The sequence below is a fragment of the Onychostoma macrolepis genome, chromosome 02 (genome assembly GCF_012432095.1).
Source record: "Onychostoma macrolepis isolate SWU-2019 chromosome 02, ASM1243209v1, whole genome shotgun sequence".
Taxonomy (NCBI): domain Eukaryota; kingdom Metazoa; phylum Chordata; class Actinopteri; order Cypriniformes; family Cyprinidae; genus Onychostoma; species Onychostoma macrolepis.
Window position 1 is genome coordinate 22,652,236 of NC_081156.1, and position 17,854 is coordinate 22,670,089.

Genomic DNA, 17,854 nt, shown 5'->3' on the forward strand with positions numbered 1-17,854 from the left:
AAAAAAAACTCTATAATTGTGTAATCATGAACAACTAGAAAAAGTATAGAAATACTTTGCTTCAAAAAGGGTGGCAACCCTGTATGTTGCATTTTGTCCAAAGAATTAGTTTAACCAAGGTTTTCTAAAGATTTTTAAATAGCTGTCATACTTCTGTATAACATTCCTGCAAATTAAATCAAATAAATGAATCTGCAATGTATAGCCTTCCATATGCAATCAAGACTAGTTCAGTGAGATGTAAATGAGAATTCTCTGAAAACACTATTGAGTTCTTTCCACTGGCGAGAATAAAGGGCTTTGAGAGGCTGTTCCATCTGCTGGTTTTGAGAGATCTCTGATCTTCAGTGTTCACTGGCCTTTTACTCTCCCCAGAGAGAAGCTGTGATTTGCACATAGCTGGTATGAACAGGCGCAGGTGAAGCCCTCATCCTCACCAGAATGCCAAGGCAGTGAATCTGTACGGGATCCAATTAAAATTCCTTAAATAAATCTCCTTGACAGTCAGTGGAGGATGCTGGTTGACGAGGTTTAAGTAACACTGATACACAGATTAAAATAGACAGCTATTTTTGAAATTCAGATGCTAGTGGCACACAATTTACACATTTGTAATGCAAATATTGGTGTTATTGAACAGGGTTATTTTCAAATCTCTCGTGCCTGGAGATTCTCAATGTGCATAGATAATTATGGAAGATATTGTGTTCCATCAGATGGAGTTGTCAACTGCTTTCCCATCAGCTTCACACATTTCTTAATGGCATATGAGATCTCTGGAGAAGTCGCTTTATCTCACCCGTCCATATGTTATATGCTGCCACTGTGCCGCTGAGCGCGAGCTGTCGTCTCAAACAGGCAGGCTTTAGATTGAGCTGGCTCCCTCCACTCCCACACGTTTCACCTCCATCTTTCCGCAGCCGCCTTGAGTGGAGCGCCGCCAGTCTCCCTCGTTTGCCTTCCAGCTCTTATCCAAACACCCATTAAAGCATGTCTGTTTACACAGTTGTATGCTTGTTTGCAGAGCAGTAAATAGAAGAACTGTTTGTGTCGTTGTCAGTGTTGAGCTCGATCTCTCCTGAACTCTTTTGTTCACACCTAGGGCTGGGTGATATTACCAATAGTCACAATATATTCATGATGATCGATCTCTGGTGATAAAACATAATCAACACTGTGAATGGCTCATGGGCCATTAAAGAGGTAATTCACCCAAAAAGTGTATTTCTGTCATCATTTAATCAACCTCATGTCATACGTGACTCGTTTGACTTTTTCCATGGAAAATAAAAGGAGCAGTTTGTCCAAGCTGCTTTTTCCATAAAATGTAAGTGTACAGAGAGCCAAATGAATCTTAATAGCATTTCTGACTTAAGATTTATTAGCAAAAACAATATTTAAACGATTTGGTAAGTTTGATTCATTTCTAAATCTGTTCTATCTGTCTGATTTGATTCATCTTTTTTTTTTTTTTTTTTTTTTATTATTCAGTTTTTATATAATGTTAAAAATGTTAGTTAAAATGCACTAGTGTTCAGAAGTTTGGAGTTGGTAACTTTTTTTTTTTGCTGGTTTGTTTAAAGAAGACTCTTGTTCACCAAAACTGTATTTATTTGAAAATACAGTAAAACCACTAGTATTGTGAAATATTATTACTAATTAAAATGTTTTTTTTTTTTTTTTATACATTTCAAAATGTAATTTTATTTCTGTGATGGCAAAGTGGAATTTTCAGCAGCCTTTACTTCAGTGTCACATTGATCCTTCAGAAATCATTCTAATATGCTGATTTGGTGCTAAAAAAATGTCATCTTATCAATGTTGAAAAACAGTTTCATATTTTTGTGGAAAATGTCTTTACTGATATTTTTGATACTTCTGTTGCATCCTTGCTGAATAAAAAAAAAAAAAATTTTAATCATAGTGCAAGTAAAAGAAATGCTGTTAGTACATAAATTAAAATTAAGTATACTTTTTTGCTTTACTTTTAACTTGTTTTTTTTTTTTAACCTTTTTTACAATAAACATTTTAAATCTACTGTAACAACTTGCTCTATATGACTGCAATGGTTTAAAATGATTAAAAAACATTTTTTTAAAAACTTGATTTATATCAAAAATATGAAAAAAAAAATCACTATTTCTTTTATTAATTTCCCCACGCTCTTTTTGCACTTTCTAGGTCTCTATTTTGGTCAGTTGGCTTTCTTTCTGGATCTTTCTATCAGTTCTCTGTCCGCTCTATCTCCTGATCTCACATTGTTCAAAGAGCTAGTGTTTTTTCTTTCCCCCTTGTGCATTTTCGTCATGGCATTGCTTTAGGCTGATAGTTTATGTGGAAAATAGTCGTGGGCAAGATGACTGCGTTCAATAAACTGAGCAGGGATGCAGCAGTCACACCCGTCCTCTTGAGACACATTGCGTCACTTTCTTCTGCGTCTGTGTGGTGTTAATTTAGTCATGAGGCCTGGGAAAAACTGAAGTGCGGCCACTATTGGCCCAGTCGGCTGATCCAGAGTGACATCAGGGCGGGCTGACCTCTGACCTTGAGTCCTGACATGTTCTTTCTGTGTCTCGCTCTGGTCAACCGTACAGCAAAACCATCAGCCAGAACTGATTGATTGAAGGTCTAAATGGTCAATTAATAGACAAGGAGGACCGCCAGGCTTTTTGTCAGTAATGTTTTCTGACAAGTGCTTCCACTCGTTGGTGTGTGAGTGTTGAACGCATCTAATCACTCAGATCTTGCTTTAAAAAAGCAGATGTTTTCCCTAACAGGGTTTGTTTGTTTGCTCTGAGAGAGATGCAAAGAATTATGAGCTTCCTGCCTGGTGTCATTTTCTCCCACTGAGATTGCTTGAGCACATGAGCAACACTATAAACTAGTATAACACTGCCCTCTACAGGCAGCAGTGTGTAGAACACCATACAGTTCAATTACAGCTGTTCAAAGGTGAAACCAAAGTTTACATTGATGCACTTTTGTGGTCTTTTTGTGCAAGTTATTTAGAAGAAACAGAGCCTTTGTGATCTTTTAATCACAATGTGAAAAATTGCTCTGCCTCTGAAATGACTTTCCTTTCAGGTGACATCACCAATCCCGTTTTCTTTTTCAACACTTCCCAGCCACCCTCCGATGTCCGCTTTTCTCAATCCAGTCAATTACTAATGGATAAACTCTCATTTAGAATAAATACAATTTTGCGTTGCTTTTTTCTTGTTTAATATTCTGTTTTACTCAAACATAAGTCACATATAGTGAAAGTGTGCAGTCAGTCATTTTTAAAATGATTTTTAATAAATTAATTCTTATAAATTAATAGTTTAGTTCAGCAAGGGTACATTAAATTAATCAAAATTGGCATTAACGATGTAATGAGAGAAAATCCATTTCATATAAATGCTGTCCTTTTCGATATTATTTTTATTATTTTTTATTTTTTTAAATCAAATAATCTTGGGAAAAAATGCATCAGTTGCCACACAAATATTAAGCGGCACAACTGTCTTCAGCATTAATAATAAGAAATATTTCTTGAGCACCAAATCAGCATATTAGAATGATGTAACACTGAAGACTGGAGTTATGGATACAAAAAATTCAGCTTTGTTTTACTTTTTTCTTTTTTTTAAATGGAAAATAAATGTACTTTTTAAAAAAGGATTACAAAATACTTTTAAAACCAACCCCAGACCTTTGAACAGTAGTGTAGTATTTTTATATAGACTTGATTAAATTTTTTTCTGTTACTTGACACATTTTTGAATGTGATTGCAGCATTGTATTATGTTGAAAGATACATGAGATACATTTGAGACCGCACTAGCTGTTTGTCCTAACAGTGGAGGACAGTTGTGGAGACCGTTGTTATTTTTACAAATCCATTTGATGCTGCTACTGATGCAGAAATTGCTCACAGCAGCGTTTAATGAGTCCAGTGTGACTCATTTTCTTATGAGCAGCATCATTGTCCAGAGTCTATTTTTGTGAGATGAACTGGTTATTAAATAAAGAAGAGAAGAGTCTGTGCCTCTCTGAGGGCCCTTGTCTATTTCTGCAAGCTGTGAGGGAATATGTAGCCGCGTATTTTGGAAGTCCCATTAAAAGCATTGCTCAGTCTTGAAGTTTTAATCTGAAGAGAATCATTGCTGACATGAAGAAAGCCTGTTTTTGTGGTGGTCCTTTTCTGTGGCAACCCATTCTGAGGTGTTTTTTCTGTCCCCTCTGCACAGATGTGAAGGGGCCGCCCAGCCACCGCTTCTCCTGCGGCCAGTCACCGTTCACGGAGCCCTGCGTTTGGGAGAGGAAGTACTGCATCCTGACCGATAGCCAGCTCATCCTGCTCAACAAGGAGGAAGAGGTAACAGCGCTCCTTCCCTATGCTTTATCCCCTCATTCTTCTCTCTTCCTCTCCATCAGAATGAACAGCGAAGGACAGTTAAACGAAGACACGCAGATGATGTTTGTGTACATTTCCCCTTGTGAGGGTTAAATGCATTGTTTGCAGATGTAATTTGGATTTGGATGGGATTAGTTTTCCAGACAGTTACGTCTGTAATTCGAATAAAATCACAAAGTAAATTTACCTGACCTCCTTAAAGGGTCAGTTCTTTTTAAAAAATGAAAATTCTGTCGTTGTTAACTCACTCTCATGTTGTTGTTTTTCTGTGGAACTAAAAAGAAGATATTTTGAAGAATGTTGGTAAAAACAGTTGATTGAATTCAATGGAAGTCAAAGGGGACCAGAAACTGTTTGGTTACCAACATTTTTGAAAATATCTTCTCTTTTGTTTAGCAGAAGATAGAAATCCATGCAGGTTTGGAACAACTTGAAGGTGAGTAAATGATGACAGAATTCTCATTTTTATGTGAACTGTCTCTTTAAGGAAAACTAGTCCCATCCGAATTGGTCTTGAAAGTTAAAGAGCCTCATTTTGCACAGTTTAATGATTTGTTCTCTTCTTTAATGAGTTCCAGCACATTACTCTCGTTGTGCAATCTTGAGGTTATGAAAGGGAATAATCAATTCACTTAATGTATTGAAATAGTTTCTGATTGACAGATTGCTTTCAGATTAGTTAATTAGTAGCGCTGTCAGGAAAAGGGGCTTTCTGGCCCGCTGTTAGAATGTGTACCCCTGTGACCTCCACCCACTGACCTCTGACCTCTGACTTGTTCCCAGATGCCATCTGAGGTCAATGAAAGCCCCACAGCATCCTCATCAAAGGGTCGCAGCCTGAGAAGGACAGTCAGTGTGCCCTCTGAAGGACAGTTCCCAGAGTATCCACCAGAGGGAACCTCCATGTTAGATAAGATTTACAGTATGTGGTGTTTCTGTTATGATAGCAAAACTACTATTTATGCTCTCTTGTCAGGCAAAATAACCTTATAATTAAAAATAACCTTATAATTAAATAACCAAGTGGAAACTTGAATATATTAGGCAATTTTGATATGGGTTATCAGATAATATTAGTGATGTTTATTTTTTTGTTTGTCATTTTTATTTCCATCTATTTTTACTTTTTAGATTATAGAACACTCAGTTTATTTTTAATTTAGCCATAACATTTAATAACATTAATAATGTGTTAAATAGTTAAAAGTAATTTATATCAAATAAAAATTTTTTCATGTTTTTAATTACTAATATCATGTAAAAATATTCTGTTTTTTTATATTTGTGATGCAAAAATAATGTAGACTTTTAATATCAGCCATGTATCAAAATCATTATCAGTTGAAGCTATTAAAAATGTAATAATAATAATAATACTGTTAAATATAATTGTTAGCAAATTAATTTCTTTAGATTTTCAATTAATATTGTGACCATTATTCACTGTAGAATTAAAAAATATATAATTTTAAATTTTTGATGTACAAAAATAGTGTAGAGATTTAATATCAGATATTTATCAGTTATCAGACATACAATCAAACTAATTGTAAGCTTAAGCTTTAAGCCATGACTTATATATTCTTTATATATCAGTTTATTTTTTTTATTTTTATTTATTTATTTTTTTTATTTATTTTTTTTTTTATCCACTAGAAACTTCTCTTTTGCAGTTTCTTTTTTTTTTTTTAGTATTATCATATTTATCCAATCATGAACAATTGGAAATATCATTGTTCAAAAGGTGTCGAATTGTGAATTCAAACAGTAGCAGGACCTCTAGTTACTTCTGACAGAAGCTTTTTTACTCTGTCTATAGGGTTTCAAAGATGAAGCTTATACCACGGGATCAAATGGCACTCTTTTAGCATTTACTGTAGCTTTAAGATGTTGTTAAGCAAGCACGCTCACACTGCAGCTTATAGCATACGGATTTGTGCGGTAGCAGGCAGAGCATGAGGTGAATCATGAACAAAATCACATCAGTAAGGTGCATTTGTAACATCGGAGCCATTACTCCTGAATCCACTGCCACAAGCACAGAGGATCAGGATAACAAAGCAGTGGATTTAACCGCAACACCGCAGGCTGGGCTTTGAAAAACACCAGATTGGGGGCGAAAATATGCATGCTAAAAACTGCAGAATATTTCACAAAACAAAGATCAGTTGTACAACAGTATCAAATGCATAATTATTCGCATATATACACACCGCCCTCATTATTACAACATGAGACTGTTTAGTCTTGCTTTTTTCATAATTATTCACTCTCATGTTGTTACAAACTTGTATAACTTGACAGGCTTCTGTGAAATACAAAATAAGATATTTTAAAGAATGTTTTGTCTGCTTTTGTTTATATAATGAAAGTCAATGGTGTCCAAAACAACACTGGACCCCAACGAATGTCATTATATGAACAAAAAAGGATATTTTTCAAAATTTCTTATTTTGTGTTCAACAGAAGTAAGTCAAACAAGCCTTTAATGGCAAGAAGATATGTTAATGATGACATTATGTTCATTTTTGGGTAAACTATCCCTTTCATGTAAACTGACTCTCCCTGGACGCTCCCTATCCAGAATTTTCAAAGTTCAAGTTGTTCTGAAAACAGGTTAATCATCTGATTCACCTCTCCATATCCGCACCTTTTTCTCATAATGATTCATTATGTTTGGGTACGTTTGATCCTGCGACCCCTGTGGGCCGGGCAAGCTTGTGCAAGGAGGAGTATAGAGGAATGTAATTTTGCAGAACAAAACTCACTGTTGTTACTTTGTTAGTTTTCTCTCTCTCTTTCTCTCTAGACAGCGTTTCGTTCGCTCCCAGGCCTAGGGGGCAATAACTGAAGCTGCCCTCTGACTGGTCTCGCATTCAGTGCTAGTACGTGCGGGGGTGCGGACACTGACCCAGTGGGCCGGTTGCTAAAGGCAGCGGTCAGAGAAATGCACAAATCTCTGTGACTAAGAGAGTCATTCATTCTCCAGACCCTCCTAAGCTGCACCGCCACGGATTCAGAGAGCGAGAGAAGAGGGTTATTTATATGTTAATGTTCGCTCTGTTTGACAATGAGACACTCCGCAGCCAGGGTGGTGAGGGAGAGTCCAGGATTTCTATGGCCATTCAGAACAGGTTGAGTCTCTAGAGGCTGTTAGATTCACAGCAACCAAAAATTTAGTGAGATCATATGTGGTTTTCAGTTTGTATGGTTTCGATCTGTGAATCATACATATATATTTTTTCTGTTGTTGCAATGAGGAGAGATGTATCACTTATTGAAGCTCCAGCTCCGTCTTTCTCACGGTTGTCAAGACAATGAGGTTCTGACTTCTCTCACATAGCAAACTGAGCTATTTATGTACTTGCAATTAGGTTTGAATTGTGGATGTTCCTTCCACACAAAATCTGGTTTTAAAGATCAGATTCTTTTGCTGAACACAAAATAAGATATTTTTAAGAATGTTTCAGTTGTTTTTGTCCATACAATGAAAGAAGTCAAAAATAACATTAAACCCTTTGGGAGTTTTTAAATTTTTTTTTAAAAATGTCGTCTTTTGTTTTCCACAGAAAACGTAAGTCATACACATTTGGAACTAAATGAGTATGAGTAAATGATGGCAATTTTCATTTTTAGGTTAACTGTCCCTAATAAATGCAATATTTGAAATGGCAACGTACTCTTTAACCTCTTTGCTAGTAGTAATGAAGCATTTAATCGAGACTAAAATGGAATAATGGAGATCTATTTTGGTAGATGAAATGCATCTCATTCTATTGTTGCACTAAAGAATATGTCCAATTGATTTTGCTATTTATACATGTTGAGGCAAGGAAGAGGACTCTGCTTTACAGAATCCACTAATATTGGTCCCCAAGTCTGTGTTTTTCCCCTGAGGTCTTTGTGCAACACATTTTAGTGTTTTATTGAAACAATTTAAAAAAAAGAAGAATGAAAATAGTTCATTGAGCAGTGTCATGGGGCATGCCATCCTAAGAAATTCACATTTTACGTGGTGGGCGAGGCAGATCAAAAGAACTTCCTGGCGTATTTAGGGCAAGAAAAACCGCTGCTAGTCTGTTGATAGCAGAATATTGTTGTTATGCTCGTTGGAAGGAGCAAAGTTCGAGGCTATATGCATCAGATCTATCTGGATGGCCATTGAGTATTATTATCAGCTCTTTCCTACAATTTTCTCAGTGCATTATAGATGCACATAATTCTACTTGTTTGCTTTGGCCTTTTGGATGCTGCAGTGTAATTTTCAGTCTCTCTGCATCTTGAATTTTAGATGAAAATCATTGTAATTTTTGTACTGCAACTGGTCTTTTTTTCTGGCTCCTTTTTCTGTCATCTTGAGACCGTCATCTGATGTTGCATTTTGGATTTTTCTCCTTAAATATGTTTTTAGGAAGCCACTGTTTCCAAAAATGTATGAGGTTTATGCATATGATGTTTTGGGGTGAATTTTAGAGAAATGTAAAACTGCAAAATTGCAATGCTGGGCTTTTAGGGTTACAAAATTTCACCATGTTGTTGCCTATACAGCGATATACAGTATGATTTAACAGTCTTGACGCTTTCCTATAGCAAGTTTAGAAGGCTGAAATTCTGATATGTTCATCTCAGAGCTTTCCTCTGTCATCCTGTAATATTCCTCCACCTCACAGACTTCCCTTTAAAGTAACTCCAAATACATAGTTATAGGCTTGCAGTGCAGTTGCTTTGACCTCTATAAAAGCTTTTTCAGTGCGCTAGAAGACAGAAGCTTTAGTTTGTTCCTCTCAGAGCAACCATCTTGCACTCTATAAAGTTTAGTCCAGCTATGATTTACTGAATTGGCTTGGTTTTGTGAATAACATTAAAAATTGTTGACTGTTAAGTATGCATTTCTGCAACATTCAGAATCTACAGTGTCTCATATTTAATTTTTTTGCAATGTTGCAGTATTTCTATCGCTCGACATTTTAAGGATTGGAGGAAAACTGCAGATCAAATACCTGAAGATTGCAACATTTGATCTAAAACAGTCAGCATGGTGTCATTCGGCAGTGACCATATTGTGTGACTTTGGCATGCTGGGAGATTGAAATTGCTAATATTTCCTTGCCAGACTTGTTGCTATGATACATTTCACAGTGTGAGCTGCTGTTATATGTAGCTTCAACCCATTTTAAGTGGGAAAATAAGCTTTACTTAATTGATTTAAACGGCGGGTCCCAGAAGATCTAATAGCATTTTCACACTGCAACCAAACTTTGTTTACACCGAAACAAAGCTTAAATCCTACTGTATTCTTTTTCTGTATTGCAACTGCCGATGTTTCATTCAGAAAATGTAAACATAGTTACAGTATTTTACTTTCTCGTGACTTCCATTCTTTTTAATGATTTATCTTTAATAAAACTATGGTATGAAATGGCATTCAACACAATGCTAATGCTCAGAAAAATAAATTGAGTTGTTCATCCAGCTGCCTCACTTCCCCTATTCATTCCACTATATTGTTCTGCAGCAGTGAGGGTTTCCTGTTCTTTCTCACGCATGTAACAGGTGAATGTCTTTCTTCAGTGTTACACAATGAGTGAAATATAATAGTGAAGCCATATTTTTATATTTCTGTTCTGTATATTATCAGGATCTGTGCTATATTGAATCATTGGCACCTTTGCATTAAAGCCATAGTTTTGTTTCTTTCTTCCTTTTTTTTTTTTCTTCTTCTGGGAACCATCATATTCGAAGCCTATTTGGCTTTTTCTTTGGCAGAACAACATAATTGTAAATGACTGAACTTTCATTTTGGGTGAAATACCTTCAAAACAAGGGATTTAGCTTGTCAATCTGTTTGATTTATTGGTTAAAAACATTTCCTGGTAATGTAATGTCTGAAGATGGACAGTGTGCAGTCGTCTGTAAATGAAAGGATCCTTGGAGAGGAGAGCCACAATAGACTAACAGAGCGAAAAGCGGAGTGGGTTTGACTGAGACTGACTGGATCGGGCTCAGGCTTTACTGCATTCCTCAGTGCATCTACTGCGTGAAGGGGTGTGAGAGACTTCATTCACTAAACACCGGCTCGGCTCAAATCATCTGCTCTCTGGGGTCGTTTCGTTTTGTTTTCGCGGAGGGATGTGACTATTAATGATTGCGGGATCGATATCAACCATGGAATTTATAGGTACGTTTTTCGCATCACTTCATATTCAACGGTTGTGGAGCCACACGGCAGTTTGAATTGATTTTACGTGATACGTACAAATTTGGGACTCTAGTCTACTACTAAGCAGTATTATTATAGTGTTGTTATACTAATGCAGCCATATGGTGATGTAGTGCGTAGTCAACAGTTGTCTGAAGTTGAAACTGCTTTACGGTTCTGTTTACGATTCTTAATCGAAAAACTGTTTTTTTATTTTCATGACATATACGTTTCCTAAACTTGTGTTTCCCGCCGTTTCGGACGAAACGCCGTATTAAAAAAAATAAAAAATACTCTGAATCTGGTGTTTGAAACATACAGCGTGACTAGTGTAGTCCGATTCCCCAAAGAATGACTCTTTGATTCACTACTATAAAGAACCGACTCCTAAAGCACAGCCCAACCGAAGTAGTCCGATTCCCGAGTAAATGACTCTTTTGAGTCAGTTCTTTTTAGTGATTCAAAATACGACACACTAAATGAATCATTCGGAGAGGTTACTAAATAAAGTGGCATACAAACGCGTGCTATTATTTATACTGTCGTGTTTTAAACCAAGAATTGTTGCTGTTTGCGTTGTACTTAAAGCTCGTGGTACTTTTAATCAATGGTGTTTTATAAAGATAAATGAATGAAATTTGAAGTACTAAAAGAATCGTTCATGGAACCAGATTCGGAAGGATTCCCATTCCTCATTTTTCAGGGCTCTGGTTTTAAAAGTGGTCCGTGGACGTTTTCCTTTGTCCGGTTTAATTAAAGCCTAATTTAGATTAACAATGGCTCGTTGTCATCGTGCCTTTAACATTAAGTAGAAGAAAGCATTGATTCTTCCGCTTGCCTGCCCCCCTATCCTTCATTAACGGTCACCCCTCCTGGCGTCCACTGCTGTTATTTATTTATTTGCCCTTTTAATGTCATCTATCCTATTATGCTCATGTATTAAAAGGGAGAGGGATGCTTCCATTTTGAATTAATCTGTTAATAATTAATAAGATAATCCTATTTTATTTTCCATCTTTACACAGATTTTATTATTTATATGTATGGAAATCCTAGATTACAGAGAACATGAATAAGATTACGAATAAACTATGAAAATGCACAGATTGCTTTCAAGAGACCTTCCAATAGTTTTGCATGCCAAAAGGAAAACACATGAGCTTTCAATTATAAATATCACTCAAACTCCCTTGGGATTTGAGAGTCCTAGGCTGATTTGTCACGGAAAAGTTTGTTTGGATGTAAACTGCTTGGCGTCATTCGATCTTTGTTGTCCATTGCCCTGCCCCCATCTGACAGGATTTTTACACTGTCGAGCCTGAAACTTGCTTTGTGACTCTGAATACCTTGAAATAGCATCTTCTACAATGACAGTCGTCACATACAATTGCTCTACTGTGCATGTAGGTGTAAGTGTTTCATATGTAAGTGGAAAGGAAGTGTGTAAGTACATTGTATGACCCCCCCCTCATATGAACCTCAGTACACTTTTAATACCTAATGTTAAACTTGAAATACCTGTCTGTGGGTTTCCGGCGTTTTTGACCAAACCTGTTTGACCTTTAGATTCTGAGGCGTCATAAAACTAAAACAATGCAAGGTCTGTGAGTTGCAAGGATCTTAATGTAGTGCACCACACCTGTCTGCTCAGTGTAAGCTAGGAAAAGACATCTTGCGAGTCTCCAGTTTCACAGCTTGGTGTTGTGACATCACTGCATTCCAGACATTTGGAATCACACAAAAACAGAGAGACGAAAAAGTAAATAGTGACAGAAGTCTTGTCGTGAGGGAAGGAAGAGAATAAATACACTATTGTGCTTCTGTTTGCACTTGTTTCACATTCTCAAGTGTGGTGGTATTTATTTAAGAAGGTGCACCAACCTGAACCAAAATGGCAAGACAAGGCAAGAGAGAAATTGCTGTCTTAGTCAGCAAACGCTTCTGAAAGTGTTCTGTAGCGCCATCAATCTGTTATTGTGGTTTAGCACCACGAATAGAAGTTTGAAGTATAATGAACCCAGCAATAAAAAGAAATATAACCCCTCATAAAATGCTTTTGGGTATCTGACTGAAAAGAAAAAATCTTTGAGATAACAGGCCGTGGATAAGTGTTTCTGAGTAAATCCTGTCCGGTCACAGCGTTTTCTCTAACCTACTAAAACCCCACTGTGTTTTGCAGTGGCTTTCATGCGGGATTTTCCCATAGCTTACCATCTCTGAGCATTATGATGCAGAGAAATGCTGCAGTTGCGTGTGGTGGAAGTGTGGAGCTTTGCTCAGCTTCACTGATGCCCCTGCTGTTCCACTAAATATGAATAATTAATACCCGGCCTGCACATTTCATATCAGGTATCATCATCTTTACTGTGACGGTGTGGAGAGGCCTGACAAGTAGGCTTTTCATGTATTCCATACTGTTCAGGCATGCAGTATTGATAAAATTGTGGGTTTCTTTAAGGTCTTGTTCTCAGGGTCATGTTGGGATAATGAGTAAAGCTTGGCAAGGCTCATACTTGGGTAGTGCTCAACAACAAGCATGCATGATGGCGGTTCTATATTAAATTGCAATTGCGAATTAAAAAAACAAACAAACAAAAACAAATTGTAGGGCCACACAAGTTGGCCAGAATTTTGTGATTTATGTCCATATGGATATAAAATTCTACTAAACTACTATTAATAATAATTGTATAAATATAAAAATATTGAAATAAAAAATACTAGATGCAAAACAAATTAAAAATATTAACTTTGTAATCTTATGCTGTAAAGTTCAGAGTTTTTAAATATAATAATAATAATAATAGTTGATGATAGATGGCACATGTTGTGTTCCTAAAAGCACATTAAATCAACCTAAACTCGAGGAGATTCATGGAGTTTGTGTGGATCAGCATTTACCATGAACAAGGCACTGACATGCTGCGAAGGGAAACGTGCAGCATGTATATATATTTTGTTTAATTTAACTGCAGCCTTTGAAATTTATTAATTGCACTAATTAATTTTTTTATTTGAGGCCTGTGAACGTTGGAAAGTAAAGTTGCCCTGTTTTCCTATGATTTTCATTGCTTCAGTGGTTGATGAACAATAAAACTGTTAATGGACAATAAAACCAAAATCTCGTAGACTTGCAGTGGAGGAGGGACCCAGCCATCCTTAGCTTAGAGTTTTGCATAGGCAAGCACAGAAAATGTAAAAATCTAGTTTTTCAGTGAATTGTGACTCCTACAATGCATCCATACATCAATACATTTAATAACAGTCTTCTCATCCATGCAGAGAATGATTGGTAATGTAAGTCCAGTTATGCTTAATGTTGCAGGCATTTTGGCTCTGGATAAAGCATTGTGGCAAAATCTTTTTCACTCTTTTTAAGCAAATCCGTATTGATTCATTTACACCCTCCAAATGGCATTTTACCACAGATTGATTGCTTATCTCAGAAGGCAATAAAAGCGGTGGTGTTGCTCTAACTAGGGACCACCCTTTCTCGCCCATCCCCCGCCCTCCTATCCACCAACACCAGAGCACCCGCATCACTTCTAACTACAGCCTGGGTCCCTGTTTCAGGTCTTGCAGTGTTGATTTTAACCCCTGTTATCTCCAGCGCTGTATTGATCCGAGGAAGGGCTGGGCCAAATCAATGCAGTAAGTGGATTTTCAGGGGCATTCACAGCCTGGAGGGTAGGAGAGAGGAGACACTACGCTGTGCTGTGCTGGCCTCACTGAGGGACTGACAGGGAGACCTGATGACTCTGACGCCAAGGGACAGAGGACAGTCAGGGACAGTCTGACCTTGGGCTGCATATAGTGAGGTGATGGATGGGCTGAGAGCTGCAGAGGGAGAGAGACAGGAATAATTCTAGGTGTGATGTAATAGCTGTGATTTAAGGGAACTAAATCAAAGTGTTGACACTGAGAATAGCTGGTTTGTCCACGCTGCCTTTGTTTCATGCATGTTTTGTTTTGTTTGTGTTTTTTTTTTTTTTTTTTTTTTTTTTTAGCTGACTCAGTGTACAAAGATTCAAACAGCCTGTTGTCCTGAGGTAGTCTCTATTTGCTTTGGTAAACAGTGGAAATTTTTGTTGTAGCTTCTTTTTAAACTATCGATACGTTAATTTTTATTTTTAAATATTTGTTACATTTTTTGAAAACTATATTTTATTCATTGGTAGGTTGTTATGGGTGGTTGCTTACTGGCCCAAGTAAAAAATAAAAACAAAAAAGAATTAGCAGAATGTATTTTTAGGTCTGTCAAACTAACAGCAACTAACTATTTTTAACTGCTTTATTTTATTGATTTTTTTCATTTGCACTTATAAAGTTAAACAATTTGGAGAGAGTAAGATAAATACTGATAAAAACAGTAAATACTGTTATTTTAAACTTTTTATTCATCAAAGAAACACCAAATTAGCATATTAGAATGATAATGTAACACTGAAGACTGGAGTAATGGCTGCTGAAAATTCAGCTTTGCCATCACCAAAGTAAATTACATTTGAAAATATATTAAAATAGAAAAGAGGTGTTTTAAATTCGAATAATATTTCACAATAGTACTGGTTTTTTATAGTATTATTGATTTAAATAAATGCAGCCTTGGTAATCATAAGAAAAGTCTTTCAAAATAATAATAAAATAAAATACTATTTTATTATTTATTTGTCAACCTTTTAGCATCTATGATCTAACAATCCCAAAAGGTGATGACAAAGAGAACATTACAAGGTCATTTATTCAACAACACTTATTGCAGTATGGTGCATTTAAACCACTAATTTGTACATTTGATAAGTCATCAGTGCTTGCTTCTAAGTTGTTTATTTAATTTGGCAAGCTAATGTTAATTAACTTTATTACTTTATATTGCAGCTGTGGCCTTTAGTACACACACTCCAACACCTTGAGTTGACTAATGTGGGCAGTCTAAGTTTGAGTCTGTCTTGCGTCATTTTCTGATCCCAGTTTTCTGATAGCATCTGATAATGCTTTATTAGATTTAATAAGGATTTTGAAGGTCATGCTAAATATAGCACATAAAGTTGTGCACCATACTCCTTCAGTTCAGTCTACATTCGATTCTGTCTTCTTTCAGTAGGTCACGTCCAGCTAACAGCTCTAACACGCTTTGACCTTACAGTGTAATCTGATACACACTTGTGTTTCCTCTCTATTCTTTTACTTCTCCATTCTTAATCGCCCTCTAAAACACACCTCTCACAAATGACACGCAGTCACACGCGCAGCACAAGCCTCCAGAGCCATGTCCCACATGAAGTACGAAAACAAAAGTCTCGAGGCAAAGAGCGCCTCTTCGTTTTTGCTAATGTGCAAGGCTGCAGCAGGCAGACGGAGCCAGATGCGCTGAGGAGGGGGGGGGGAGAACGAGCGAACGAAGAGAGAAGGAGAGAGAGAGGGATGGGAAGTGCTTGCAGTTCTGCTGAGAGGAACAGAGGAGTGAGGTTACAACGATTGATTGAGTAAATGCGGTAAAATCTCTTCCGCTGTTGCGCCAAAAAAGAGAAAGGGAAGAGGCTGATAAAGTGAGGACTAGGATTGCTGCCCAGAGATACGGATAGAGAAGAGGATGGACTGAGACGGGAGAGAGAGGTTTAGCAGAGGACGTTTCAGTCTTTGAGGGAGAGCGCTGGAGAGAGAGGAAGACTGTACGATGTGGCAGCAAGCCACGGCAGGACAATGAAGAGGCTGCAGTTTATCAGTGCGGCGGAATCTCTCTCAGAGTGATGGACAATTAAAGGGAAAGCGCTCAAGCTCATTGGACGAGGACGATGGTCACTCTTCAGCCAATCCAATGGTGACCAGCACCATTTATTCAGCAGGTGATGGGCAACAGCTGCGATAGAGGTATCTTTCCTCTCCCTCTCTCTTTTCCTCATTCTCAGCTGCGTTTTATTAGATTAACTTTAATAAATTAAGTTATCGTCTTGCTCTCAGACTTGGAGGGTCATTAAAAAATCTATAATGATTGAAGTTGAGTTGAATATGCTGTTACAGGTCATTTCCTGTTTGATAAGTTGTCCGTGCATGTTCAGAGGCGAAACGAGGTGGTGTTTTGCTTCCCTTGGTTTACATTTACTCACATTTATGCATTTAGCTTTTCTCCAAAGTGATGTAAAGTGCATTCAAGCTGTATGTTTTATCCCAACATGCATTCCCAGGAAATTGAACCCGTGATCTCGTGTTGCTAGCTTCAAGATTGTAATATAAGTACCGCTGTGCTTAGTCATAGGGATCACTGCAATTCGTCAAGTTCAGCACTGCAGAGCCCTCGCACAAGCAGCAACTTCACGGAGAGTGTGAGTGATGCATGGAAGAGTTTGATCCAAGGAGCTCGATGATACAACAGGCAGTCTACAGAGCCCGGCTGTGGAGGAGAAAACGTGAAGTTGCTGTTCTTGTAAAGCACGAATGTAATGTGAATGACTTTGGTAGCGATGCAGTAGAAGAACCATTTTTGTTCCCCAAAGAAACTTTGTGAAGAGTTTTTAAAAAGAATCATTTGTTTCTTAGCTTGAAGAGTATTTTAATAAACTGAAGAGGCTTTTTTAATGTTTGTTATAAATAACATTTTGTGCCGTGACAAAAAGGGAACCATCATGAAACCATCAATGCCAATCAAGAACCTTAATTTTTAAGAGTGTATTTTAAAAAACAGATGTATTTTTCGCATCTTGAGGTCTTAGAAGTCGGATGGACTGCACAGAACTTGACTGGGCCACTCCTGGGCTGCAAAACCGGTTGAACTGCTAAATTTAGGCGTTAATCAATGGTCCTCTGGAGAGTGGCCAAATGCGAGCGTGACTGATGCGTAATTTAAGAGACATTATAACATCCCGTTTATTTGATGAGAGATTTGGTGTGTGTATATGAGATATTAAATCAATAGCTTATCTAAAAATATAAGTTCTTGCAGATTTCTTCACCCTAATTTTGTTCCAAACATTTACATTAACTTTCTTGCATTTGTAAAACAGATACATTGAGAAATATTCTGTAGAATGAAAGTTAAAAGGGGTCTGGTGTTGTCCTGGACCCCATTGTCTTTCATTGTTTGGATAAAAACAGTATCATACGCTAGAAAGTAAGTCAGACAAGTTTGGAATTTTTGGGTGAACTACGTCTTTAAGCTCTTTATTGTGAGCCGAGGGTTTGATCTTGAGCAGCAGTGGGCAGCTCTCCAACGGACCAGGCACAATCTCTATTGTATGGATCCACTGAGGCCTGCAAG

The 17,854-nt window shown here is 37.2% G+C and overlaps 1 protein-coding gene across 8 annotated transcripts in view; it reads left to right on the forward strand.

Moving 5' to 3' along the window:
- Positions 1-17,854, forward strand: part of rasal2 (RAS protein activator like 2) — an 81,045-nt gene that overhangs the window by 35,323 nt on the left and 27,868 nt on the right. For 2 of the 8 annotated variants that reach the window (XM_058746548.1, XM_058746539.1), the window contains exons 2-3: positions 4,234-4,361; positions 5,184-5,322. The exons of 1 other annotated variant lie outside the window; for it this stretch is intronic. In XM_058746548.1, coding sequence (XP_058602531.1) covers positions 4,234-4,361; positions 5,184-5,322 — 267 coding nt within the window. Of the gene's footprint in view, positions 1-4,233; positions 4,362-5,183; positions 5,323-10,411; positions 10,579-15,991; positions 16,471-17,854 lie in introns of those variants that run through there. 5 more of the 8 variants (XM_058746580.1, XM_058746593.1, XM_058746563.1 and 2 more) reach the window with 5 other exon arrangements.